General features: G+C 33.6%; 2 protein-coding genes across 4 annotated transcripts; both read left to right on the top strand.

The window, feature by feature from the left end:
• Positions 1-8,965: 8,965 nt before the first annotated feature.
• LOC115708271 (protein yippee-like) lies at positions 8,966-11,876 on the top strand. Its single transcript, XM_030636496.2, has 6 exons — positions 8,966-9,183; positions 9,450-9,568; positions 10,668-10,711; positions 11,292-11,400; positions 11,486-11,541; positions 11,627-11,876. The coding sequence occupies exons 2-6, from the start codon at positions 9,473-9,475 to the stop codon at positions 11,709-11,711; spliced, it is 390 nt and encodes a 129-aa protein (XP_030492356.1). The 5' UTR covers positions 8,966-9,183; positions 9,450-9,472; the 3' UTR covers positions 11,712-11,876.
• A 7,285-nt stretch (positions 11,877-19,161) lies between these two features.
• Positions 19,162-26,382, top strand: LOC115706092 (uncharacterized). Of its 3 annotated transcripts, none has more exons than XM_030633615.2 (13): positions 19,507-19,531; positions 20,470-20,603; positions 20,729-20,837; positions 20,920-20,995; positions 21,201-21,297; positions 22,875-22,977; positions 23,087-23,220; positions 23,425-23,602; positions 23,707-23,861; positions 24,556-24,765; positions 24,917-25,264; positions 25,721-25,847; positions 26,022-26,382. In XM_030633615.2, exons 2-13 carry the CDS (start codon positions 20,472-20,474, stop codon positions 26,171-26,173), a joined length of 1,821 nt encoding a protein of 606 aa, XP_030489475.2. In that variant the 5' UTR covers positions 19,507-19,531; positions 20,470-20,471; the 3' UTR covers positions 26,174-26,382. The 3 variants fall into 3 exon arrangements, with proteins under 3 accessions (XP_060959614.1, XP_030489475.2, XP_030489474.2); XM_030633614.2 differs by lacking the exon at positions 19,507-19,531 and adding an exon at positions 19,786-20,068; XM_061103631.1 differs by lacking the exon at positions 20,470-20,603 and having other exon boundaries at positions 19,162-19,531.
• The last annotated feature ends 1,312 nt before the right edge of the window (positions 26,383-27,694 follow it).

Here is a 27,694-nt window from a genome sequence, read left to right as displayed (position 1 = left end):
TTATTATAAGTGTTTAGGCTGTCTTGATAAAGCTAAAAGATGTGAGAAGTTCATGAAGAACTTAAAGAATGGTGTAAAATTCGAGAAGAGGAATATTATGATCTTTCAACTCGGATTGAACATTAATAATTTTCAAAATAAAACCTCGCACTCCTTTGATTTATCATACTGAATGGTTGTCATTTTATTCATAAAATGTCCAACTGCAGTGTTTTCACCAGTGTCAAATAGTTTGTCTACTGCTTTGAAAAACTCATTAGAATTTGAGGGGGTTTGGCAAACCATTAAATAAACGTTCAGGAATTGAACTGTTCATAGCAATGAGACTAAGATGATTTGAATTTTTCCATTGTGCATGAAGAATTTTCTAGGCAACAATACTGATATTAGTAAGGTCAGCAGATTTTTCTTCTCGCAGGCATAAGTCTAAATCTATTATGCCTAAAGTAATTTTCACATCTCGATTCCATCTCTTAAAGTTGGAAGCATTCAGAATTTAGATGAAAACGTTATTGTTGTTCTCAGAAAGGAGACCAAAAAGTCCAAAAATTAAAACTTGATCAAACTATATGAGACAAGCAATTAGAAAATATTGTAGAGTCAACTGGTAATTATAAACTCACCTTTGAAATGAGAATATAACACAAACATGATTTACCTTCATGGAGTTAACAATAAAGAAAAAATACATATCAATTAAGAATTTATTACATTTGGGCAAATAAATTTCTTAAATAATATATATTAATTCAAACAAAAAATAATAATAAATATATATATATTTAAATTATTACCTTTGGGCAAATAATTAAAATATACACATTTAATATGAACTCACTTCATGGAATGTGAACTAATATATATAACTACTACCTTTGGGCAAGTAATTACCTATATAGCCAACCAAAATAAATATTTTCTATAACATATGAAATTTGGTGATAAAATAATCATTAAAAATTTAATAATTTTCAACCAAATTTCCAAAAAGTTATATATAAATTGCTTGTAATATATTGATAATAAAAAATAAAGTGTCCACCATAACACATTATTTTTACATCAAACAATCAAGTTTTAAAATTTTAGAACAACAAATAATGGAAAAATGTGAAAGAAAGAATATTGGTGTAGATTACATAGTCAAGATAATCAAATAAGAGAGTGACTATGTCTTATGGAACGAGAAGAAACCCAAAAAAATTTCTATGATGGACAGATTTCGAAAAATCATCAAAAAATATTTTTAATAATTTTTTAACTGCATAATTATCATTAAAATAATAACAATTATTAAACGGAGTCAAAAAATTATTTAAAAATTATAGAAAAATCAGAAATTAAATTCTAAGCACGATGGAAAAAAGAAACGCCAAAAAACGACGACCGAAACAGTCGCACGCGCCCCACGCGCCACTGCCACGAGTGGGCTTTGCGGGCCGGAAGCTTCTTCAACCTCCAGCCGGATCCTGATGCGGGTCACGCGACCCGTTCATGCGCAGGAGGGTCGGAGCAGTTTTTCGGCCAAAAAATGCGACGAAAACTTCGGGAAAAGGAGGGATTTGGATCGGTTTTGTAAATCTAATCTACCTATGGATTCAATTTGGGGTAAAACATCCAAAACAATGGTAGATCTAGTAAGTTAATCCGAAATTTTCAAACCCAAAAAAAAAATTCCTAAAATTTCTTGAATTTCGACTTAATCCGAAATTAAAATATGTATCCACATTATAAAACAATGAAGAATCATTCATTTATAATCAATTTCAATCAATTATAATAATAATCAAAAAACCCAAATATAATTTCATCATTAAAACACACTAACCCTAAAAGTTTAATCTTGAAATTCTCCTAATTTACTCAACAATTTTATGCAAATAGTATATCAAAAGAAAAAGAATTTAACGAGGAATAAAACCCCTAAACTTTTAAGATTGAAAAACAAAAAATTCAACATAAAATAATAGCGAAATTAATATGTAATTAAAGAAAATTAACATATACATATTAATTGTTATACAAATTATAGGTTCTAAATCATATACAATAGACAATCTGATACCACATGTTAGAAAAATTAATATAAACTCCAAGATCAATTTGTATATAACATAGAACACAATAATAATATATAATAATTAGGTATGTGTACCTGAGTGATCCATAGCAATTACTTCAATTTCATCCATAGCAATTACTTCAATTTGATAGTACAATACTATCAACTAAGTCTTCCTCCCTAGATCTCTAAATCAGAAGCAGTCTATTTATCTGATTATCAAAAGGTATACAATTGTGATGAGACAATATGTATTTATAGAGTTAGGGAGAGGACATAGCTACATAACTCTAGTTGGACTGGGCCTGCTCATCAAAGGCTTCAGTTAACTAGAAAAGCCCACACTTCTGCTTCACCTAGACTTTACACACAGATGCTAAGCCCATTAACAATTGATCACCTACAACATGGGCTAACACAGCGAAGAACTATCCAATCAACCCAAGTTTTAATAAAACCAATAAAATTTAATGTAAGCCCAAATAAAAGTGTAACAGTGCGTTCTATTATTTTGAACGAATTTATTAACTAATAGATCTTATGATTTTTATTCAAAAAAAAATACACTTTATTAATAATTTAGAATGTATTCAATATTTTATATTTCTTTTTAACAATGAACAAAATTTTATTGAGAAAAAAATTAGTGTTGAGTACATAAAAAAAAAAAGAGATCGAAGATCCTCCATTCAAATTAGCGCACCATCCACCATAAGTACGTACGCAGCTAATTCACGTGTAACTGTAAAGTCTTTTTTTGGTAAGTTAGATGGCAAAATATTTTTTCTTTTATGGTAAGATTGATTAGCATTCATACCCGATTATCTTACCTTGTTTATTCGGATTTTATTGCTCTTTTCTATGTTTGGAAAGATGCATTTTTCAGCTGAACTTTTCTTGTATGAAAACTTCTTGTAAGAGAAGCAATTCTCTTATGGAAAGTTGGTTTTTAAAGGAAACTTTCATTATTACATTTTTCCTTATTAAATTCGATTGTGTCTTGATACAATCATAATATATAAACTCTTTATGGCAGGAATCAAGACTCAATATCGGACCTGTTTATGGCAAGTTTCCTTTTCTGGTCTGATTTGTTGTGTCAGATTCCGATTATGATGCTGCAAATCGAGTTTTTCTTAGGAAAGTTTTGTACAACTATAGATTCGATCTTGTGGTTGTCTCTAGGGTTTCTATGTTTTATAAATAGAACCTAGAGAGCAACCATTCGAATAAACTCTTCTTGTATTCATTTTTTGCATTTTCTTATTTGTGAGGAGAGTGTCTTTGTTATGTGAGAACCTAGTTGTTCATCTAGGTTCTAGTGTTTTATATTAGTTCTTACTTTGTCCTAGAGTTTGTTAGAACGACTTGACTGAATAAGAGAGTGGTCTTCGAGAGAAGACTTGTTGAAGCCTTACTTCGGGAGGAAGTAAGCACTCACACTTCAAAGACGAAGGGAGTTCGTGCTTGAAGGTGTATCAAAAATCAGATTCATAAAGTGCATTATAAAGGATTGCGGTAATAATTTAGAGGAAGTCTAAACTTGTTTAAGTCAATTGTCTTTGTAATTGTTGATACTTTATTAATTGATTTCATTATCTGGACGTGGCCCTGTGGACTAAGAGTGTTCGAAAGAACACTGATACCATGTACAAATCTCTTGTGTCAAGTTATTTAATTTTCTGCAATTATTTTTATATTCTGTCTGTTCTGTTTTGTCGGTGCAAAATTGGATTCTGCCTCTGCAGACGTATACAATTTTATATTTTCATATATATTATTGACATTTGTAAAAACTCAGTTTTTCAGTAACCATAATGGCCGAATAATTTACATGAATAGGGGACGCCTTAAGAAAATTAGACAGTAAATGTAACACCCTACTAAGTTAGACGTGTTATCGTGATTTAAAGTTAATTGTGCAATATGTTGCTAATCAACGTGTTTATTGGAATTCGTATTTAATTAAAACTTTTCTTAATTAATATTTAATTAAAATAAAATAGACTTTATAAAAGTCGGGGTCCAGATATTTAAAATTTACAACCAAAATACAAAATATTAGTTACAAAACTTGTTGCCTAGCAACTAATCAAAATATAGTCTGTTGTCCCGAAGATCAAACACTTCAGGTCTAACCGCCCCGATATGTACAATCTGCATCTACTCGTACTCACTGTTGCTTAGCCTTAGCTTTACCTTTACCAACACAAGTAAACAATAACTGTGAGTCGGTAGATTCAATAAGAAAAGCATAATCATATCGTAACAAAAACGGATTATAATTAGGTGCCCATACACCCAATCATAACCTTATCCCACGTCCCACATGTACTCAGTTTAGATTGTTCGTACGACAATACTATTGACCATAATATCAGCCTATACTCAGCACTCTAGTCGTATCAATGTGATAGCATCAATCAGTACTTTAGCTAAACATACATTCATCGGTATCCAATATAACTCTATGTATACTAATACTTGGATACCGCTATATCAATGTAATCTAACATGCATTCATAAACATGCACGCTAAATATATATTCACATATACATATTATTATACTAATCTTATCTCGATTCTAAATTCAGGTGTGTTTGTCAACCTGAGTGAAACTGTTGCTCGACGGTTTACAAGCCCCTAAGTCACAACATATGCCAAACTGATAAGCGATATGCTAAATCGCTTTTCGGGGACTTAAAATTGAAACTAAAAGTTTTCCTTTCGATAACTAGCATGGAAAAATCCTAAGTATCGAGGAAACATGAGAAAAACAATAAAATGGGGAAACTGTCAGTTTTTCTAGTTTTGCACCAGTAAAAACGGTAGGTCGTTTCTGTTGAAACAGCCTGCTGTTTTCCACTGTAGAAAAACATAAGACCCCCAAAATGACTTAAAACAAAAATAAAACATACCACAAGCTCCAAAACATCTATACATGCCATAATAAATCATTTTCAAGCAATAAAACCTCAGAAAACACAGTAATTCTAAAATCACCATTGTTGAACCAAGTTTGAGTTCATGAACTCAAACTTGGTCAACTCCACAAACAAACACCAAAAATCAAACCAACAAGCTTAAACAACCTCAAAATAAACTCAGAAAACTGCAGCAAAACTCATCTAACATAAACAGCAACTAACTCAATAATCTTCATGCTTAAGCCAACCAAAACATACTAAAAAAGAGAACTAGAGTTGGAGCTTACCTTAGGATCACACCTCTAGAAACCTTGCTAATAACCTCAGAATTGAAAAATGGGAGATAAAATCTTCCCTGATTTTTGCTTGAACTGAACAAGACAGAAGGAGATAGACAAGAAATGGATTTTCTATTTTTGTCATTTCTTTTGAATAAACCTAATTTTCTTCCACTAAAGAGAACCCCTAAATTAATTATTCCTTAGGTGGCTAGTTGCCAACAAAAGAGGGAGCCACCTAACCATCATGGTCAAAATAACTAAAATGCCCCCTCCTTAAAGCTTAAATGGTAAAATGGCTTAGGGGTAAAATAGTCTAATAACACAATCTCGCCTAACCCCGACATTCCAAATGTCTAGCTAGATCACCCCGCTATTCTAAAAATACTAAACTATAAAAAAGTGACCCTGTAGGCCATATGTCGTATTCCACTATTACCGAGCATAAAAATATAAAATTCATGTATAATATAAATAACACACTTAAAATTCAAAGATATCTCTATATTTATTATTGGGTAAATACTATTTTGGACCCTGTGTTTTGTAAAAGTTACAGATTGGACCATGTGTTTTCTTAAATGACAAAATGGACCCTGTATTTTCTAAAATAGTAAAAATAGGACCCTGAGCTTAATTTTTGACAACTTTTTTTTTTTTAATACAACCAACTTGAAGACAATGCTTAATACGAACAGATACAAAAAATGTAAACAATTTTGTCATAGCACTTTTAGATCAGATTATAATTAAACTTTATTTTGACAAAAAATCAATTCAGGGTCCTATTTGTACTATTTTAGAAAATATAGGGTCTATTTTGTCATTTAACAAAATACAGGGTCCAATTGGTAACTTTTGTAAAACAGAGGGTCCAAAATGGTATTTATACTTTATTATTTATAAAAATAATAATTGAAAGTCTACTTTTGAAATTAGACTCTAATTATCTACTAATTCTCATAATAAAGCTAAGCGCTCATTACAGTAAACTAAAAAAAATATCAAACAGAGAGCCTAAATCATTACAGAAAGAAAATCTCTTAAAAAAGGCAGAGATCAAACCTAAACAATCAAGCTTAAAAGAAATGAGAAAAAGTCCAATTTCAGCAACCAATCCAATGAAACCATTATTAGAGCTACAACTTTCACCTGAATAACAGTAAAATTTCCTTGAGTTCATCTTAATCTGACCAAGAAAGCAATAACTGTTGCTATAAAAGTTGATACCTAGACCAAAACATCAAATAAATAAATTTTGAAGAAATAAATAAATGTGAAAATAACAATCTTAAAATTATGTCATATAAATTAATAATATAGTAAAATTTGAAGAAAGAGAATTGTAAAAAAACTTATTTTTTGAAGTCCTTGCATCTTGACCAAGTGAGTAAATAAAATCATACCCATATAAAATATATAAAATTTAATTAGCATACTACTTTAATGGTAACAGGAGAATTTTTATTTAAACGAAAAATATTCCGAAATATTATATTATGAAGAAAAAACTTATCTTTATTAACTGAGAAACAGATCATGTATCACTACTACTTCACGATATTCTTAGGATAAACACAAAACAATCTCCACCATATATTCATACCAAACAAAGCACACTGGGCACATACTACTATACTTATAAAATAAGTCACAACTTACAAAAAAAAAAAAAAAAAAACTACTTAACTTTATGGTACACAATAATTTTCAATAGACATCAAAAGGTAAAAAAAAATCAATATTTTATATTGAATAGTGATAAGTACACACAAATTTAAAATACATTTAAATAGTAAGTAATTTAATTAATTATATTTAAAATGTATCTCACTTATAAGATTCTTTTTGTTAGGGATTCTTGATCTTTGAAGTTGTATGACATTTTTTTCTTTTTTAATAAAATTATTCATTGCTACAAAAGTAAAAGAAAAAAAAAAGTCTTACAGTGACTTGTTACATAAGTGTATGTTAAGTTTGTACATTTGTATGTGAATATATTATTACTATTTATTGAATCGAATCAATTTAACTGCAAAAAAAATTAAATTAGATTGGATGTTAAAAGTTGAATTCTAATTCAATTGGATCGGTTATTTAATGTCAATCTCAAAATCCAATTAAAATCCAATCAAATCTAACTACATTTAATATATACTAAAAAATTATCTATATTTATTTATATATAATAAAAATATTAAAAAAATGAAAAAATATATATTAGTTATATTTATAGTGGTGTTTGTTTTGTTTTGTTGTGAATTTGTTATACTTAGTTATTTTGTTTTTTTTTTTCATAATATTTTATTTTATTTTATTACTTAGTAGTGCTGTTTTACTTATTTCAAATTTAAATTTAATTACTTGTTGTTTAATAATATAAAAGAAACTAAAATGTTACTTTTATTTTGGTCATCGTTTTCATACTAACAAAATTATATATATTTTTCACATCTCAAAATATATTTAAAATTACTAAAAAAAAAAATAATTTTAAAATATCTTAAATAATAAACTAACATAATATAGTCTACTTTTTTTTAAAAAAAAATCATGATTTAAAGTTAATTATTTAAAATAAATAACCAAATGCGTATAAAATAAAATTAACTTTAAATTATTTTTTTTAAATAAAATGTAACTAATTGATATCTTATTTACATCAAAAACAGTAAAAAAATTGAATTATTTTTTTTTTTTTGACGAGTACAGTGAGTTACACTACTGGAACCGAACCATTCCAGCTCATTTCTTTGTCTAGCCCCAAAGCCTTCTTTGCTAAAAGATGAGCATGATTATTATATTTCCTGTTAATATGAAGAAGGCTAACATTAGGGAATAAAGACAAAGAACTGCTAATATCCTCCACAACATCTAATAATGCAGAAAGATCTCTCTTTCGTCCATGAATCCGATCAACCAGGAGCTTTGAATCTGATTTGATGACTGCAATTGGGATTCTGATAAGATAACACCAAGTAAGACTCGCTCTAAGGGCAAGAGCTTCAGCCATCAGTGGAACAAAGTCACCAGCCGCTGGAATAGAAAGACCAGCCACAATCCTTCCACGCCAATCTGAAATGACAGCCCCAAAACCAAGTTTCCCTTGAGAGGAGCACAATGCCGCATCTGTGTTAAGTTGATAAAAACCCGGATTGACTTGCTTAGGTTGTTCATGATCTTGTAAGATTGGAGACGAACTAAGCTTCTTAATACCCACCTGAGCTGCATTATAATCTGAAAGATAAGAGTTAATCCATTCAACAACATCAGGAGAAGACATATTGGAATTTGCAAACAGTTTTTAAAAAATTGAATTGTTTTAAGAAAAACTTGCAAAACAATAAAAATTTCTAAAAAGGATATTTTTCCCATTTTTTCTATTTTTGATAATTTTTTAGATTTCAATATTTACAGAGATGTGGTATTTTAGTATTTGTGCAAGTAATTTTATTAAAAATATTTCTATAAATAAAATCACTTTTATATATAATATTGAAAAAATTCTAAATTAAAAGAGTAGTATTGCCATAAAAAAATTGAAGAGATTAAAATATAAAGGAATATGACAGTAAATTACTCTTAAAAAAAGTTTTTATCACTTAATAATTTGCTACTTCGCTTAAGGTTGTTTAAGTAATAAACGTAATAAGTGATAATCGGGGGTTGTTTTTTTTTGAGAATAATAATCGGGGGTGGTTGAAAATAACAAAATTATTTATTTATTTATTACTTGAAATTAGAGAAAGCAAAATGAAATCCCCAATGAATAATAATTGAAAAACCCGTAAATATACGTCTTGTCATGCTCAACTTTTACAGAAGGAAAAAAAAAAAGGAAAAAAAGTGATATAATTGTGAAATGCGATAGCTTCTCGTTCCACATTTCTTGCTAAAACCATTACGAGAGCTAAGGTAATTTCAACGATTCTCTCTCAGGTTCCATGCCTTGCTTTCTTTCTTTCCCTCATTTTCTCTTTTCTTTGCTATTGTGATCATAAATTAATCATTATTTTTTTTTCATATCTTCACACCTTTCACGTTCTTAGATCTTAGAGAAGCTCTTTATCAATTGTAATTTCTTCTTTTTTTTTGGGCTCCATCGGTTTTCTCGCAGACCCTTTTGCCTATTCTTTAATCCCATCTTCTCTTTTTTAGCTAATTATTTTTGTCTCGTGAAGATTTGTGAGTGTAGAGTTGAGGCATGGGGAGATTGTTTGTGGTGAGTCTAGAAGGGAAGGTCTACAGCTGCAAGCACTGCCGTACCCATCTCGCTCTTTGTGAAGACGTTGTTTCAAAGGTTGTTTTGATCACTTCCGAGCTTTGATTAGTCATATCATGTAATGTTTTCATCTGGGTGTTGTTAATTTTCGTTGATTTTGCTTATTCTTTGCTTCTTACCAAGTTATAAATATATTGGTTGTCACACATTTGTTTAATAATGCGTTTATATTCTTGTCGTTGTGATCTAGGAGTTTCGTTTTTTTGGATTATAAATGAAACAAAATTTGCGGTGGTACTGATTGAGAATTATGATCATGACTTTACATTCAATTTTGGCTGTAGCTTTTAGCCAAGTTTTAGCTTTGAGCCAGTTGATCCATTTCTTTCCCTGCTCAAAAACTGAAAACTTGATTTTCCATCCGATCCTTTTCGGTTGGATGATTTCAATGTACTTGGCTTCAGGTGGTAAACATGTAATCTTGTGGGAGAATGATTGAATTTTTTTATGCTAGTTAAGCTTCGTTTGGCTACCTAATAAAGTATCAGAAATGTACTTGTCTCACAACGTCAGAGTATGAGATTACTTATAACATTGATCTGCAAGGACATATAAGGTTTGTTCTGTGTGAGGTGAGGGACGTTATATGATGGTTTTAAAATTCTTTAAGGACGTGCTAAACTGTTGGAAGGTTTTCTTGGTTTATGGGTTGAATGAAATGGATATTTAGTTTCTAATTTGAATTAGTTTTGATGTATACATTTCAAAGTAAAGTATTTCAACTTATTGTTTGAGAAAGAGTATCTTTCATAGATGTCAAAATGACCTGTTTGATCGTATGGTATCTTCATATGCCAGATGCATATATGGTATCTTCAAGGATGCTGCTTAAATACACAATCATATATGCATCTTTCATATGCATTTATGGTATCTTCATTTACTAAATATCAAGTAATATGGAGAGCATTCTCTTGGTGTTGTGCTTAGTTTCAGACTTTTATTAGTTTTGCTGAGTTATAATAAATAATGACTTAAATTTGTAAAAATGGATTTTTGTAATATCTTGATGATAATTATTTGATTTTTGTTGTTTCAAGTGGTCTACAAATGTGAATAGTGAGATCAGCAAGAACCAAATAATCTAACTACATGCTTTGCCTTGTTGCTTCTACAGTCATTTCATAGCAGGCATGGAAAAGCTTATCTCTTCAGTAAGGTGTAAGTTTTCTTTTTTCTCCCCCTTGAAAAAATATCAAATGTTGTAAACATAATCTTATAACATTTTTAAAACTTTAGAAAAAACAAATTTCAACCCCTCAAAAATAAATAAATTCAAGTGTACATATGTAAGATCGTACTATTAAGTGTTAGCACTTCTTAACATAACCTTCAACTCTTGAATCCCTTGAATACTTGTGGATGCAATGTGGAAGTTATGGACTCTCTGGTATTATGTGGAACCTAAATCTGATGCTGCACTGGTGAAAGTTTTATTGTGCTCTTACAAGTATTGAGATGTGGCTTAGCATTTCATTGTTCAGTGTGATATTGTGTGCTCAGTGATGAAATAAGTTTGAAAGGCTTAGAATCTTGGTCCGTTGTGTTTTTGTCAATAGTATGTGCATGTGAACTATAAGGAAAGGCAAATAAATGATGGGAAAGTTTGGACTAATTTCTTTAAGAGCTGAATTTGACATTGGGCTAATAAAGGATGATTTCTTGTCTCTGAGGAAGTCATGGAACATTACATTCTTGAAGTCCTTACTAGATGTAATTCTCATATCCAATTACTTAACAGATCTAATATCTCTCTTGGAGAGAAAGAAGATAGACTGATGATGACTGGATTGCACACTGTCGCTGATATCTTCTGCGTTGGCTGTGGATCGATTGTTGGGTGGAAATATGTAAGAATTAGAGACAGTAATGATATGTACTCAACAGTTTTTCTAAATCCTTTAGCCCTTAAGTCATTTTGATGGTTGATTTCAGGAGACCGCTCATGAGAAGAACCAAAAGTACAAAGAAGGAAAATCTGTACTCGAACGGTCAGTAAGCTATATAGAGAGAACATTCTAATACCAATATCAAGTGAATTTTTCAAGTAAATGTTGTGGATTCAATGTTGAACAGGGTCAAGATTGCAGGTCCTGATGGGAACAATTATTGGATTAATCATGAGTCACAGGTTGGTGGAAGTGATGCAGATGATGCTTAAATCTACATTCATAATCATATCCCAATTGTACATTCTTAAACCCTCCCAATTATTGCTGTTTTTGTTCAAATCATGTGTATCTTTAAACTGTGACTCCTAATTCGGGGCACCTTGCCCGCTTGTTCATCAATAACATATCTGAAAACATTTCATTGTTGATTCTAATCTCATTCTAATCTGATTTGTGTTCAAATTTCTTGCGATCATAGCGTGTAATATTAAAGTTTTGTTTTGTGTTAGGCAACAAAGTCTTGCTATTCTTGACAAGCAAATCAGACTTGGGCATAGCTTTTTGTCCCCTAATAGGATTAGATTAGTTGATTTGTTGAATGCTTGTTCAAACCGAAACAATCTTTGATGTCACAGTTTGATTGGTTTCTTAGATTTACTATTCTCATCACATATTATATTATGTCTCAATTAAATATGTTTTGTGCATTTAGAAAACTAGTTGCAATTTCAAGACATGGTGTTTTTTTAATACCTTAAAATAGGTTAAAAAGCTAAAACATTGTGATCACATGAGAATTCACCTTCCCAACATCAAGAAATCCAAAACAAACATTATTTGATAGACCCGAGCCAACTCTTTTGCAGCCACATTATAAACTCTATCAAACCAAGAAACATGACACTCAAAAAGTTGCAACCTACATAAACTCTATCAAAACATGGAAGATAAGGACCATCTTAGAGGAGACTTTTTCTCAGTCTATGTACAGGTTAGCATTATCATACTCCGATTCATCACCTGTCAACCAGCAGAAAAAAGCCAAAAAAATTGCACTCTAAAAGACCACTGGCCTTCATCTTTTTTTCCCAAACAGAGCAAAAACTTCCCACTCGTCTTTAGCTACCACCCAACAGCAGCCCTTCCCTCTTTAAAAGTTGCATCAATCATAACACGTATTCTTCTTGGCTGAGGTAGGGATTGACGAGAGTTCTAAAAAGTAAAAACACACAATCTTAGCATCATCATCATTATTGATCACAGTAAGCACCTTCCAGTTGTTGCTGACGCCTTTTTCCACTTCATTTGTAATAAATTCCATCAGGAAGGTGTTCTTGTGAAAAGCTCAATGCGGAAGTACAAAAACATAGACAGCATAATTGCAAGAAAGATACTAAACTCCTATTTTTGAATCAAACCAAGTGTTGCAAGAATGGAGGGTCTAAAATCCAGGTTACAATATCAGCCCCATTAACAAAACCAAACTCACTCACCCACATGCACCATTTGCTCTTGAACTTGAGGCCTTTGGACACCATACAAATGAGAAAATAATGGTTAGCTGAGTCTCCACCTTTCTCTCTACAAAACACACAATGGTCTGGTGCTCTGCCAAATACTCAATGCAGTATATCTCCCGTAGGAAGGATATACATGTACACTTTTGAAAGCAACAATTTTAATCAATCGTGAATCTTAAACTTCTAGAGTTTTTATGGAAAACTATCGAAAGTCCGGTCCAAAAAGTATATTGAATATTAGAGTAAACTAATCATAAACAGATTGGAGCTTTTAAACCACTTGTGGCTAGCTCAAGTGGCCATATAGTAGTGGGGTGCGTGTGAGTTTTGGGAGGGTGGGGGGGGTCATGAGATCGAATCCAAATAATGTAACTTAAAATGTAATTTAAAGATGCATCTATCAAAATAAATAAATAGAAGCCCTTAGACACCTTTGATGTAAATAGAGATTTACTCCATACATTGCATCTCCCTTTCTTGCCTTACTTATGTATATAACCTATTCTCTCTCACAAACTCACCCTCAATACAATGACTGAAATATTTTTTTTATTTAATCTATTATACCCTATTGTACTATCTTGGGGTGTAATAGATACACCCTCCTTGATGTCAAAACATGCCAACCCAGACCAACAATCAAACACTACAAACAGGTAAAGGCCAACAATCAAGTACTCCAAAAAAGGCACATCCAAGTTTACACATAGACACCAAATACATATGTAAACTACACCAGTTACTGCAGAGTTTGACACAACACCAGTCTACAGAACAACCAAACAATGTACAAGTGCGAACAATGTATTTATGAATGGCCATCATACGCACACACTCGGCCAATTTTTTGTTCACAAGTTTGATGTTTGGACCTACATTCAAAGTTGGTGCCAAATAAGTTATTAAAACAGACAAACAAAAATGTTTGACTAAAGTACTAAACTAATTAGGTATTTACTCTTATTTTAAGTTTGAGAACAATAATCTGTTTTGGAATAAGAATGAGTTAAAATATAAAACATCCTCCAAATTGTAGTAAACAAACCTATCATAACAATCAATTGGTATTTTTTAATATATGTATATATATATACACATTACACTAATCTTTTTTTTAGGCTAGTTTGGATTGATATGTATAGTAGTGAGAAAAATAGAAGAGAAAAAAAATACATTTCCTTAAAATCAACCTTTATTAAAATTTCTCAAAAGTTCATTTCCGCACAATTTTAAATCCAAATAAGAGAAAATTGAAACACATTGTAAGAGTTCAAATATAGAAAGAAAGAAAAAAAAATTTGTTTCCATGATTAAATCTACATAAAACAGGGAAACAAAAACATATAAAATTGGCTTCTCCAATCCAAAATCAAGATTCAAAACCAATAACAAATCACAAAACTCCTAGATGATAATAACATCAATAACTAGATTTCAGTTTCATTAATAGAAATAGTAACGATAAAAGAGCAGCGGAAACATTGAGGTTGAGCTTCATGACTACTGTGAAAGTGAAGAGAATGGTGAGCACAAAACTCACCACCAAAGCACTCAGTCCACACACACTCAGCTGATTCTGCCATGAAGATCTGTTCCATAGAGGGAACGACGTCGTTTCCTTTGTTCTTCTGGTTCGTTCCTGCCGAACTTCGTCGTCCTCCTCCTCACCCAAATATATACATATCAAAAATTTAACGATGAAAAAATTATCAAAACAACCCACATTACCATGAAACAATGAGATACTCAGTCACGAGTGACTAGTACTTGCATGTGAGTTTTGTTGTGGATATTGAGTTGGCTCTTCTGCGACCTCTTCCTTGATCTCTGCAGGCGTCTCCACCGACCTCGATGTTACCGGGACTTCAACGCCGGAAGCATTCGACGGCGGCGGCTGTGGTCGATGAGGAGGGCCGACGGTGCCGTCGAGACAAGAAGAACATTTTCTCTCGACCCACCCTTCGAAATCGAAGTACTGACCGTGACCCATGACTCGGCGACCTGAGCATAGCCGCCCGATCATTCCGGCAACGAATCCGAGGACAGTAATGACAGCAAGGACCGCTATAACGGGTCCTACCGAGCCGTGACCCGAATGGGCTGTGTAGGCTTGTTGGACCACAGCCATGGGAGGTGGCTGCTGTGGTTGTTGGTCAATTATTGGTGCTGTAATTGTAGACATTGGTAAAGTTTTGGGAGATGGGTTTTTTTGGATATTCTATAACAATGACACATTCTTTCTTAGTTACTGAGTTTAATAATGATATATTCTGCTTTTTCTAGTATATATATATATATTTTTTTTTATTTTTTTTTCAAATCACTATCTCTTTTTAACATTTACTCTTCTTAACTTTGTTTTTCAACCATGGTGTATGCGTTAATTAAAATATTTTTATTTTATGTATAAAGAAAACTATATTGCTCCATGTGACCGCCCTCAGAAAAAGAGAGTAAGGCAGTACTAGGCAGGCGTCCATGTTTTTTGCAGGATCCACTAGGCAGGCAGTCCAAGGCTACCTTTCATGTTTGGTAACCCTTTAAAGCCTTAAGCCTAGTTCTTGAAATTCCATCCTTACAAGATTTTAAATTTTTTTTCCTAAATCCATACTTAATAATATTGGTCATATATGACCACATTCCTAATATCCCACAAATACTCCTCCCATTTGAAAAAATCAAAAACTCAAAACTTTCTCTCTCCCTCTCGCTTAACACACACGCACAAACAACCAACACCCACATCCCACCACCACCGGTTCACCTCCGACGATCACCCGCCACCACCTTTAGCACCGGACGACCACGCATGACCACCACCAGCACCGGTATTGACCACCGACAGTGGGGAATATGTCCAAGGTTAGTTTTTTTCTCACTACCCACATACCCCATCGGACCCCCACCCATCGGACTATCGGACCCCCACATAACCCATCGGACCCTACCCATATACCCCATCGGACCCCAACCCCACGAGAATGACTATCGGACCCCAACCCACAACCCCATCGGACCCAACCCACATACCTCATTGGACCCAACCCACAACCCATCGGACCCAACCCACAACCCCATCGGACCATCGGACGGCATCGAACCAATAGGAGGTCCAATGTCTTCAACCTCAGATCTGAAAAAACCCAAAACCGACCAAGGAAAAACTAACCTTCGACATATTCGCGACTGCGGGTGGTGGTCGTGCGTGGTCGGACGGTGGTCGTGCGTGGTCGGCGGCTGCTGTCGGTGGTGGTGGGTGGTTGTTGGTGGCCGGGCATGGTGGTCGGGCGCTGAAACCGTGGTCAACGAGAGGGTCGGGGTGAGGCAGCCATGGACGGATGATTTGAGTTTTTGATTTTTTTCAAATGGGAGGGTTATTTGTGGGATATTAGGAATGTGGTCATATATGACCAATATTATTAAGTATGCATTTAGGGAAAAAAAATTTAAGGTCTTGTAAGGATGGAATTTCAAATTTCCCATTGAGAATGAGTTTTAGTTTTAGTTTTTTTTTTTTTATATATTTTATGGAACGATTAAGTACAATTGAGAATGAGTTAACTAAGGTAAGTTTTAGAAAAATAATTGGGAAATTTGAATTTATATTCATGTTTTGTACCTAAATTAATTTTTTAAACTAATACTTATATCTATTGAAAAAGTAGGATCACTTTTCCCTATACCCTAAAATACCCCTCTCATTATTTTCAACCCTCTCTTTCTTCCTCTTTTCTCTGTCAAAGAAAACCTCCCAACCGTATGCACACCGAAAATCCAACCCGTGAGGCTAGATCGCACCACCCAAAACTCGACACCACCCACGGTGAACCACCGCACCCAGCCACCGCACCCACCCCGACCCAGCCCCACTCTCTCGGACCGCCCAAAAGTCGCACCCTGAAAGCCTTCCTTTCTCTGAAATCGCAGGAAAAAAAAATTGCTCCGTCCGATGGTCGGACCATGGGGTCCGATGGGGTCCGACCAATCGGACCCATGGTCCGACCATCGGACCTGGGTCTCTCTTCCTCTCTGTGAAAACGCAAAAAAAAAAAAAATTGCTTTATTATTGAGCTGTTTTGCAAAAACACCAATAAGAAACTTATAGAGAAACAGGATCCCATCTTCGGTGTGAATAGCATGTCCACACTAAACCGTGACTTGTTTTTGTTGGAAAATCAAATTCCTTGGTTCGTGCTTGATTGTTTGTTTCAGAAGACCAGGACAACTTCAGGTGTAAAACTTTCTCTCATTAAACTCAGCACTAGTTACTTAGGTAACTTAATCTCTAGAGAAGCAGGAAAATATCAAGAGGTTGAGGATCATAAATGGGAAAACAAGCATATTCTTGATCTACTAAGGAACTCATTGATATTGCCTTCTATTATTGCAAAACAAGAGAGAATTATGAATTGTACGATTCGAAATTGGCAGTCCATACCATCAGCTACAAGTTTGGAGGAGACTGGAATTCAGTTCAAAAAGGCTACGAGTGGTACGTTCTCTAGCAATTTTTTTTTTCTTTTTTGTGTTTTCACAGAGAGGAAGAGAGACCCAGGTCCGATGGTCGGACCATGGGTCCGATTGGTCGGACCCCATGGTCCGACCATCGGACGGAGCAATTATTTTTTTTTTCCTGCGATTTCAGAGAGAGGAAGGCTTTCGGGGTGCGACTTTTGGGCGGTCCGAGAGAGTGGGGCTGGGTCGGGGTGGGTGCGGTGGCTGGGTGCGGTGGTTCACTGTGGGTGGTGTCGAGTTTTGGGTGGTGCGATCTAGCCTCACGGGTTGGGTTTTCGGTGTGCATACGGTTGGGAGGCTTTCTTTGACAGAGAAAAGAGGAAGAAAGAGAGGGTTGAAAATAATGAGAGGGGTATTTTAGGGTATAGGGAAAAGTGATCCTACTTTTTCAATAGATATAAGTATTAGTTTAAAAAATTAATTTAGGTATAAAACATGGATATAAAATTCAAATTTCCCAAATAATTTAACATGGAGGGACGATGGATGTTGTAAAGATTGAAAATAAAAGATGATAGATATTACCGAATGAAAGTTTTGGGTTTAGTCGCGCACTAAGTTGCTCTCTTTAAAACGTTTGCGACACTGCCTATAAGAATGTACAAGTAGTCAGAAATTGTCAATCGTCCCCAAGATAAAACAGCCCAATCGTGAAATCCTCACTACGCTGTAGAGAACTGTCAAATACACTCTACAAAATATAATATTACAGATGGAAGTTTTTTGTAGTGAAATTTGTTTTTGTTTTTCGTATGAAAAATATGTATTTCTCCTATCAGTTCAATCGCATTATATAGATGAATGAACTGAGAAAATATAACGGGAAGAAGAATATTTTTTGAATCGTGGAGGAGTTATTGTTGAACGTATCTCATAAAATACACATGTTACTCAATTAGGAAGAGAGTGTATAAGAGAGTTTCCCTAGCACTCTTTTTTTTTTTTTTAAGATCTATATTTTGTGTGAGTATTATTTAATTTTCAACTTTTCTTCATTATAATATACATTTGAAAGTTTATGGTCTTTTCTTTTTTGTTTTAGATCTATATTTTGTGTGAGTATTATTTAATTTTAAACTTTTTTTTACTATAATATACATTTGAATTTTTTTTTGTGTGTTTTATTTTGTATATGAAAAATTGTATGAGGAGGTTTTTTTTTTATTTATTTTTTTAGAGTTTTTTATATAGATTTTTTTTAATAAATATATTTTTAAAATTATGCATAAAATAAATTTAAAATTATTTGATACAATTTTATTATTCAATGAATATTTACACATATAATTTACAATTTATATAAACAGCCGCACGCGAAACGCGAACAATTTACTAGTAGAACAAATAAGGGAATATACTCATGTAATACCTTGTGCTTTTATAAAAAATATATTTGGTATCTTATATTTTCAATAATATTTAATTGGTACCTTATATTTTTAAATTGTACATTTTAGTACCTTAAAATAAAATTTAATCAATACAATTTTATCAATTTAATCAAAGAGTTTACAGTTATATGTAATCAAATAAATAAATTTTAATTTAAAATTCATAAAATTTTAGACTAATTGTATTGATTAAAGTTTATTAAAAAATTTTAAATTTAAAGTACTAAATAGGTATGATTTTAAAATAGAGAGTATTAGCATTATTAAAAATACAAACTACTAAACTAATAAAACGGTACCAAATATAACACTCAACAAATAATTGCAGCACATCCCTTGTATGTGCTACCCACACTAGTTAAAAAATAAAAAAAACCCTACAAACTAAACCTTAACAATCTACCACTGTCTTTCTGCCGCACGAAGAACCAGAGAGACCACTAAGGTCCAACCAACACAAATCCTAAAGTCTCAAAGTCTCAGACCATCACCGCACTCGTCGGAGTCCCAGACCGCCGTCGACCTCTCCCCAAGTGCCCGACCGACCTCCTCTCCTCATCTTCATCGTTCGTCGTCGCTCCTCCCTCCTTTCCCTCTTCTCGTCGTCGACCCGAGTCTAAGCCCAACACCACCACCGTACACCGACGGGCGGAGCCGAGGCAGGTGAGACTTGGGAGAGCAGTTTATTATTATTTTTATATGTAGATAATTAATTTTAGTTTATTTTTATTTAAAATGTAATATGTAATTATATATTATAATATATTAATTTTAATTTTTTTTACAGAATTATGTTTTTAATTTTTTTATATGCAAATTAGGTTATTAAATTTAAAATTGTGTGCATTATTTTTTTTGGGTTAAATTTAAATTTATTATCTTGAAAAATTAGGGGGGAAATCTAATTTGGAGACCTTATGTAATATGGATATATAGTTTTTTTTTTTAAGAATTGACTGAGTTGACCGGTCAACATATTGATCTGGTCAACCTGTGACCCATGAACCCTGATCATTTTGCGGGCTGGGTTCGGGATTAATTTTTCAACCCGAAATCCTTAAACTCTAAACTTGCCAAGCCTGCCTGATATTCAACTCTGGATTGGATCGGTTAGAGAAATCAAAAATATTAAATGTGTTCCAAAATAAAGTTAGTCCAATATCATAAGCTCACATATGATAGCAGTCCCAAAACCAAAGTGTAGGTTTCAACCTTCTAATTCTATAATCCCACAGTATATTTACTTTGTATTTTTTATTTTATGTTTTACTCTTTTCTATTACCCTTTAATTTATATCTAATTTTATAGGTTATATTCGTGTTATTTAATTTTGATAATTTATGTGAGATTTTTTTGTAATTTGAATATAAAAGAAAGTATTTATCCTTTAAAATTATTTTGTAGTGATATTTAGTTGATGTGTAATAAAAAATGGTAGTTCTCAACTGGTTTCTTCTCTCATGGTCACTCAATCTCTGGGCTTTTTCTGCTTTGTGCTGTCACTAACTCATCAGCGTACCCTAGAACTATCAACCTCGTTCACTAACTTTGTTCCTGCTAATTACTCTGTTCACCTTTGTGCTTTGTTTGTTTGTCTTAGGTATGTTTGGTTTAACAGCAGTTTCTCCCAACACAACCACTACACTTAGAGCGGCATTGAACTCCTCAATTTCCAATATCAACCTTCTTCGACCAAATTGCTCTAATTCCTATAGAAGCCTATGTCCTTTTCCGGTAATACTCCCAACACACTCACACACAAATTTTATACAGTGTTTTTTCCCCTTCTGTGGGGGACGGTGGAAAAAGTTCAGCTCAGAGTTTTGTTTACGTTAACTTTTATTCGTGTTATAATGCAGACTTCTTCAGCTAACTGCTTGTACCTGTTGCACTCAAGGTCTGCTACTTTCAAAGCAATGGCAGCTCAGGAAACAGTGACGCATGAAACAGCCGTGCTAACTCATTCTGGTATTGATGTATATGGGTTACTTGTTATTCATATTTTAGACATGAAGATTTAACAATCGAATTTTTTATGGGCCTCTTTCAGGTAATAAACAAGCATTAATATCACTGTCAGACAAGAGAGACCTCACCTTATTAGGGGATGGGCTTCAGAAATTGGGGTAAATTCTTCATCTTATAATTAGTCTTTCTTGTCGTGTATATGTTGACTTTGTTCCTGCTAATTAGTCTGTTTCTAAGGTTCTCACTGGCATTAGTGTAACTTCAATTGAGTTGGGTTAATGGAATAAAATTGTAGCCGATAATAATTGATCTTGACTGTTCAATTTTGTAAGCTATTAAGATATCTGTTGTTATTAACTGAAGCTACACAATTGTGTCGACTGGAGGGACAGCTTCTGCTTTAGAAACTGCTGGGGTGTCTGTTACAAAAGTAGAACAACTGACTCGTTTTCCGGAGATGGTGAGTTGGTTCATCCTTTGATTATACCTTTTGCCATTAGATTTTGTTGTCTTTTCTGAACTTTTTTTGTAGTTTAACCTTTGACCCTTCAGAGACATTCGATATTTGTAGTTTAACATTTTTTTTTAACTTCAACATAATTAATGCTTCAATATTTTTTGCCATGCTTTTTATTTTCTAGTTTTAAACATTACATAATGTTGAACCAAAACGTGTTTGTCTTTTCTTAATTAAATTTTATTATAAAGCTAGCTCTTAGTAATTTGTATGTTTTTGTTTGTTTTTCCCGAGTTATTTTTTAAACTTCTCACGTGATTTATGGAATTGAACTCTCTGATTTCAACTGTGTAGATCAAAATATATAAATTTGCTAATACTCATACTTTTACATCAATGTCGCTAGCTTTCATGAGAGGCCTTTGTGCTTGTTTTGCACACAATGGTTTTCGTCCCCTACAATTTTATTGAAAATCTGTTCAACATTTCACAGATCATTCATATTATCGCATTCGTTTTATGGCAAAAGAAAGTAATACGATACTCATTCTGTACTCCCTTATTTGTTTATATTTTTCTTATTCCATCTTCAAAGTTTTGTGCCTACACACATTTAAGGATTCTGTAGTATTCTCTTTTTATTTTGTGCCAAAAAGTGTTAAGTTTGTTCTATTGTAAAATTGAAATAATTTGATAGACCCTTGGTAGAATTTGCCTATGCTAGGACGAACAAAAGACCACATATATGCCGAGGGTGTTTGGGAATGTCAGAGGAGGTGAACTAGTGGCTGAGTTGCATTGGATTGTTGAGTTTGCTATCAGATTATGCTTAGTTGGATATAAGTTTGAAGGCATAGGGAGGGACAAAGTGGGGTATATGACTTGTTGTACTTAGTGAGCATTTGCTTTTGGGAGAGTGCATGTCTTTTGAAAACCTTGTTTTAGCTTGTGTTTTCATTTCTATTCAATAATATCCTTGTCTTCACACTGTTATCTTTCTGTTTCCTACTGTTCTTACTTCTGTATTTGGAGATCCTGTTTGGGGTCTATCACAATTTCAGGTATAAAGGCTGTTAAAAAGCGTAGGTACAATAGATAGGACTTCCAAAACTTTTTTATTCACCCAAGCTGTTGCAAGAATATTTTTATGTGTTCAATATAGCAACTGTTAAAGAAACCTTTCCCATTAGTCCCCTATGTACAGCTCTTGTCTGTCCTCATACTTTCTGTGTGTTGCTGAGTGCTTCCACCTAATGTATTCAAAGTTCAAACACAGTCGTGGACATTTGGTAGATATGATAGTCATATATCAAAATTTATTGTTCAAGAATGTTGCAATTGCCTTATCTCTTTTAATACTGAATAGGATACCTGTCTTATAATCTCTCTTACACATGGTTCATTTTTATTTTTGTTGATATATATATATATAAATAAAATCGAAGCTTTGTTTCTTATGTGTGTAAATATTTTCAACTCAGACAAGACAACAAAATAGGGAGGAGATCTTTGAGCAAAATATTATTCAATAGTAATACTTAAACATGTACACAAGAGATAACTGTAGTTATCTGTTACAGCTTGATGGCCGTGTAAAAACTTTACACCCTAATATTCATGGGGGTATTCTGGCTAGAAGAGACGAAAAGCATCATATGGAGGCTCTAAATGAGCATGGAATTGGTGAGTTATGCAATAAGATCATTCACTCTCCTTGCATGAGTTATTTTCTTTCACTCACACACATGATTATTTGCAACATATCAGTTGGTTGATACTTTTTGTAATACAGGTGTGTTTGATATTGTGGTGGTGAACTTGTACCCCTTCTATGATACAGTCACTTCAACTAAAGAAATTGAGTTTGAAGATGGAATTGAAAACATTGATATTGGCGGCCCTGCCATGATAAGAGCTGCTGCCAAGGTTTTTCATCTGAATCATTTTGCAAATTTGTTTTTGTATGCGTGTGAGTCAATCATGAGGCATATGCCTTGTCATGAACAAAATAATGATGAAGCCTTTATCGTTGCACTGTATATCAGTTTAAAATGCAATCCAGTTGACATCTTTGATTTTGGTTATGCTGTCTCATATCTGAACTTAAATATGTGTCCTGAATTTAAACAGAACCATAAAGACGTCCTGGTTGTTGTTGATTCACAAGACTATCCTGCCCTTTTAGAATTTCTAAAAGGAAACCAAGATAATCAACAATTTCGTAGAGAGCTTGCATGGAAGGCTTTCCAGCATGTTGCTTCTTATGATTCTGCCGTCGCAGAGTGGTTGTGGAAGCAGACAAATGGAGGTGTTTTATTAAAATAGTTTCTGCTAGAACAAAGATACTTTTTTTTTCTTTTTTCTGATGTCCAGTCTCACGTGTTACTGAGAACCTTCTTTATTTTGTCGTAGGTAAATTTCCTCCTAATATCACGGTGCCGATGACACTTAAAAGCTCCCTTCGTTATGGTGAAAATCCTCATCAAAAGGCTGCATTTTATGCTGATAAGAGTCTTTCTGAAGTTGATGGTGGTGGTATTGCAACTGCTATTCAACACCATGGGAAGGTCAGTGGTAAATGCAACTATGTTTGTCTGATCTGCTTGCTGTAAATATTTATAATATGTCAATTATGAACCTTATTTTTTCCAACAAGTTACTTCCGGAAAGACATCTTTGTGTAACATGTGAAACTTTGATTGGAACAGCTTGTGGATATTTAATTAGAAGTTGTGTCTTATATGACAATGAAAGCACCAAATATATTATATCAATATTATATTACTTTGAAGTCCATTTCGATTTACTAATCTGATGATCACCCTGCTGAAATAATGCTCTCCGTTACAATTTAATGTAAATTTGAAACTCCTATTGGAACTAATTGGGTACAGAATAAATTATGAAGGTAAAAATTATTGAATATTTTCCTTCACAAGTAACAATAATTGGGGTACCTATGTGCATGTTTGGATCACTTGTGGTCTTGGCTTCTCTGCGGAGCCATCTTTCCTGGTTCACCAAACTGCTTTTTTGACCCCTTCAGTTTGGCAGCAAAGCTGTTGCCATGTGAACCAAGCTATGAATTTGTGTTTCCTAATGTGACTCTACGCAGTAACATTTTGTGTTTAGACTTTCATTTTCCTTTCTTGCTGTTAAATCATAGTTAAAAGGCATGCAGGCAACAATTTTCTCGCATTATTTACAAATGTGAATCAGTTAAACCACGATTGCTTACTAGCTATTATCTTTTGGGTGCAGGAAATGTCATACAATAACTACTTAGATGCTGATGCAGCCTGGAATTGTGTGGCAGAGTTTAAGAAACCTACATGTGTAGTTGTAAAGCACACAAATCCTTGTGGTGTAGCTTCTCGTGATGATATCCTTGAAGCTTATAGACTAGCTGTGAAGGCAGATCCAGTGAGTGCATTTGGTGGTATTGTTGCCTTCAACATAGAAGTTGATGAGGTTAGTTCAATCTTTCAACTTTAATTTACTGCTTAGTTATTCAACTTTAGACTAGAGTCTAACCCGCATTCTTTGAGAAGCCATCACTGGTGATTACTTGTCAATATCTTTGGTTTATTTGTTGTGCTCTATTATTTATTTTGGGTTTCAGGCTCTTGCTAAGGAAATCAGAGAATTTAGAAGCCCAACAGGTGGTGAAACCAGGATGTTCTATGAGATTGTGGTTGCGCCTAAGTATACAAAGAAAGGGCTTGAGATCCTCCGAGGAAAATCAAAGACTTTGAGGATCCTTGAGGCGAGAAACAATAAGAAAGGAAAGCTTTCCCTTAGACAGGTTGGTGGTGGGTGGTTAGCTCAGGACACTGATGATTTAACCCCTGAAGACATACAATTTAAAGTCATGTCTGAGAAGGCTCCAGAAGAAAGTGAGCTTCGCGATGCAGAGTTTGCATGGTTGTGCGCCAAGCACGTCAAGAGCAATGCTATTGTGATAGCAAAGGTTTTAACTTCTCTACCCGTTTACTATTCTTTATCATTTTTGGTGTTAAAAGGCTTTGTTCAAATCTTTGGTTTTTACAAGGAAAAATTTGTGAAATAAAATACAGAATATATTTAATTTATGAGATTTTTTTTAACATATTTATAGTTTTAATTTTTTTTTTTATAAAGTTACACGATATTTAAGTTTTATTTTTTATTTTTTTTAAAAAAGATTTCTCATCTTTTCGTTTGGATCCAAACAAGAGAAAATGAAAACCTTTGCCCTCTGTGGACCCAGATTTTAGTGATGATAAAGATGAGTTCCAAAGGGTTATGTTTTATTTTGTTTTGATTCACAAAAAAAAGAAAAAGAAGTGAGAGAATATGCGAAGAGATAGTTCTAATTAATTGCTATTCACCAACTGTTTAATTCATTTTCAATCCTTCACCAATTTTTGTATTTGTCATTGGGCAGAACAACTGTATGCTGGGAATGGGAAGCGGGCAGCCAAATCGTCGGGAGAGTTTAAGGATAGCTTTGAAGAAAGCAGGAGATGAGGTCAAGGGAGCAGCTTTGGCTAGTGATGCTTTCTTCCCATTTGGTAATGACACATCCTTTTCATCAATGGGGTTAGATTGATTGGGAAAATTCAAGCAATGATTGATCTTAAACTTAAAACCAGATGTAGTTATAGTAAGTAAATCACAGGACAAAAATGTAAGTGGCCATCCTTACTGATGAAAATGATATTTGTTGTTGTTGTTTTTTGGATCAGCTTGGAAAGATGCTGTGGAAGAAGCTTGTGAGAATGGAATTGGTGTTATTGCTGAGCCTGGGGGGAGCATCAGAGATGGGGATGCCATAGACTGCTGCAACAAGTATGGTGTATCGCTTGTCTTCACAAATGTAAGGCACTTTAGGCATTGATGACAAAAGTTGATACCAACATTTGCAATAGTAGCGTTACAACTCGCTTAATTTTGGTCGGTCCGCTTTCCCCTGCAGCAAATAAAGTCGTATTGTACTTTAGAGGCATTGATGACAATTTTGTAATTAACTTAGGTTGTTTTTGGTAATGCATATTTGAACCGTTGTTTGTTTTTTATAATTAGAAAATTTAAAATGTTTTGGTAAAATTATTTTTTTTTTGTATTTTTTAAAATAAGAATTAATATTTTTAAAAAAATTTCCTTTCAAAATAAATTAATTTTTTTTTTGATAAATCAATGAATTGTATTACACAAATAAGATTTTTTTTTACAACCTATATGCACCCATTGAAGGGTCAAATTCTATATACAATCAATTAGAAAGCTATACAAGCAATTACATTTGCATTATATTATAAGGCAAGAACCAATCTCTATCACTACTCTTGACTTTTCGAGACATGAACATATCAATCCGAACTTTAAAAGTCCATTTTGTTTCTTCAATTATTCTTTCAGGATTGACCACTGTTTTTTGCCAAATTGAATCATTTCGAGATTTCCATAGGTTGTAAACCAGACCTGCTGTTACAGTAGCCAAAACACTTTTTTTGAACTTCGAAATTTTGGCTTTCCCGATCCATCTGATCAGTTGTTGGAGGTTATTGGTTTGGGCATGCCAATTCAACCACTTCTTCACTTCCAGCAAGCAATAACCTGCAACTTTTGCATTTAAAAAACATATGTTGACAATTTTCAGGTTGAAGTTCACGAAGGTAGCAAGTGCCATTCACCTGGACTCCAAATCTAAGCAACCTGTCCTGTGTTTTCAGTCTATTGAACATGGCCAGCCATGTGATTACACTGTGTTTGGGGGTGTTTAGCCTTGCCCAAACTTCCCTACACCAGTTCAGTCGGATTGGGGAAGGGATAAATAGTTTGTAACCTGAAGAAATAGTGTATCTTTATCTCTGAAAAGCTTCAGGATCCACTAAAACTCTGATCTGATCTTTGAGGGCTACCATCTTCTTCCAGTATCAGCTAGAATGTACTGAAGCAGAGTAGCTCCACCACTCTTGATTCTTAATGTACACACTATAAACCATCTTAGCCATATTTGCAAATGGCAGCTTTATTCCATTGCTCCAAGTTCTTGATTCCCAAACCACCTGAGGCTTTAGGCTGACAAATGTTATTCCAAGCCACTGACCCTACTCCCTGGAACATTGCTTGACCTTTCCAAAGAAAAGCTCTACAGATGGCTTCAATGGATCTTAGTACTTTCTTTGGCAAGATCATCATTTGACTCCAATAAGCCTGTATAGCAATTAAAACAGAGTTTATTAGAGTGATTCTCCCAGTAAAGGAGAGATTCCTGGAACTCTAACTTTTAATTCTAGCAGACATTCTTTCAGCTAGCAATTCACATTCTTTTCCAGATATCTTTTTCCCACAAATGGGGATTCCCAGGTAAGTGAAAGGCATATCTTGCCTTATGAAACCTAAAAGCGGCATGATA

Source organism: Cannabis sativa, chromosome 1 (assembly GCF_029168945.1).
Source record: "Cannabis sativa cultivar Pink pepper isolate KNU-18-1 chromosome 1, ASM2916894v1, whole genome shotgun sequence".
NCBI lineage: Eukaryota > Viridiplantae > Streptophyta > Magnoliopsida > Rosales > Cannabaceae > Cannabis > Cannabis sativa.
Note: the sequence above shows the minus strand (reverse complement) of the source record. Positions and strands in the feature narration are given on the sequence as shown.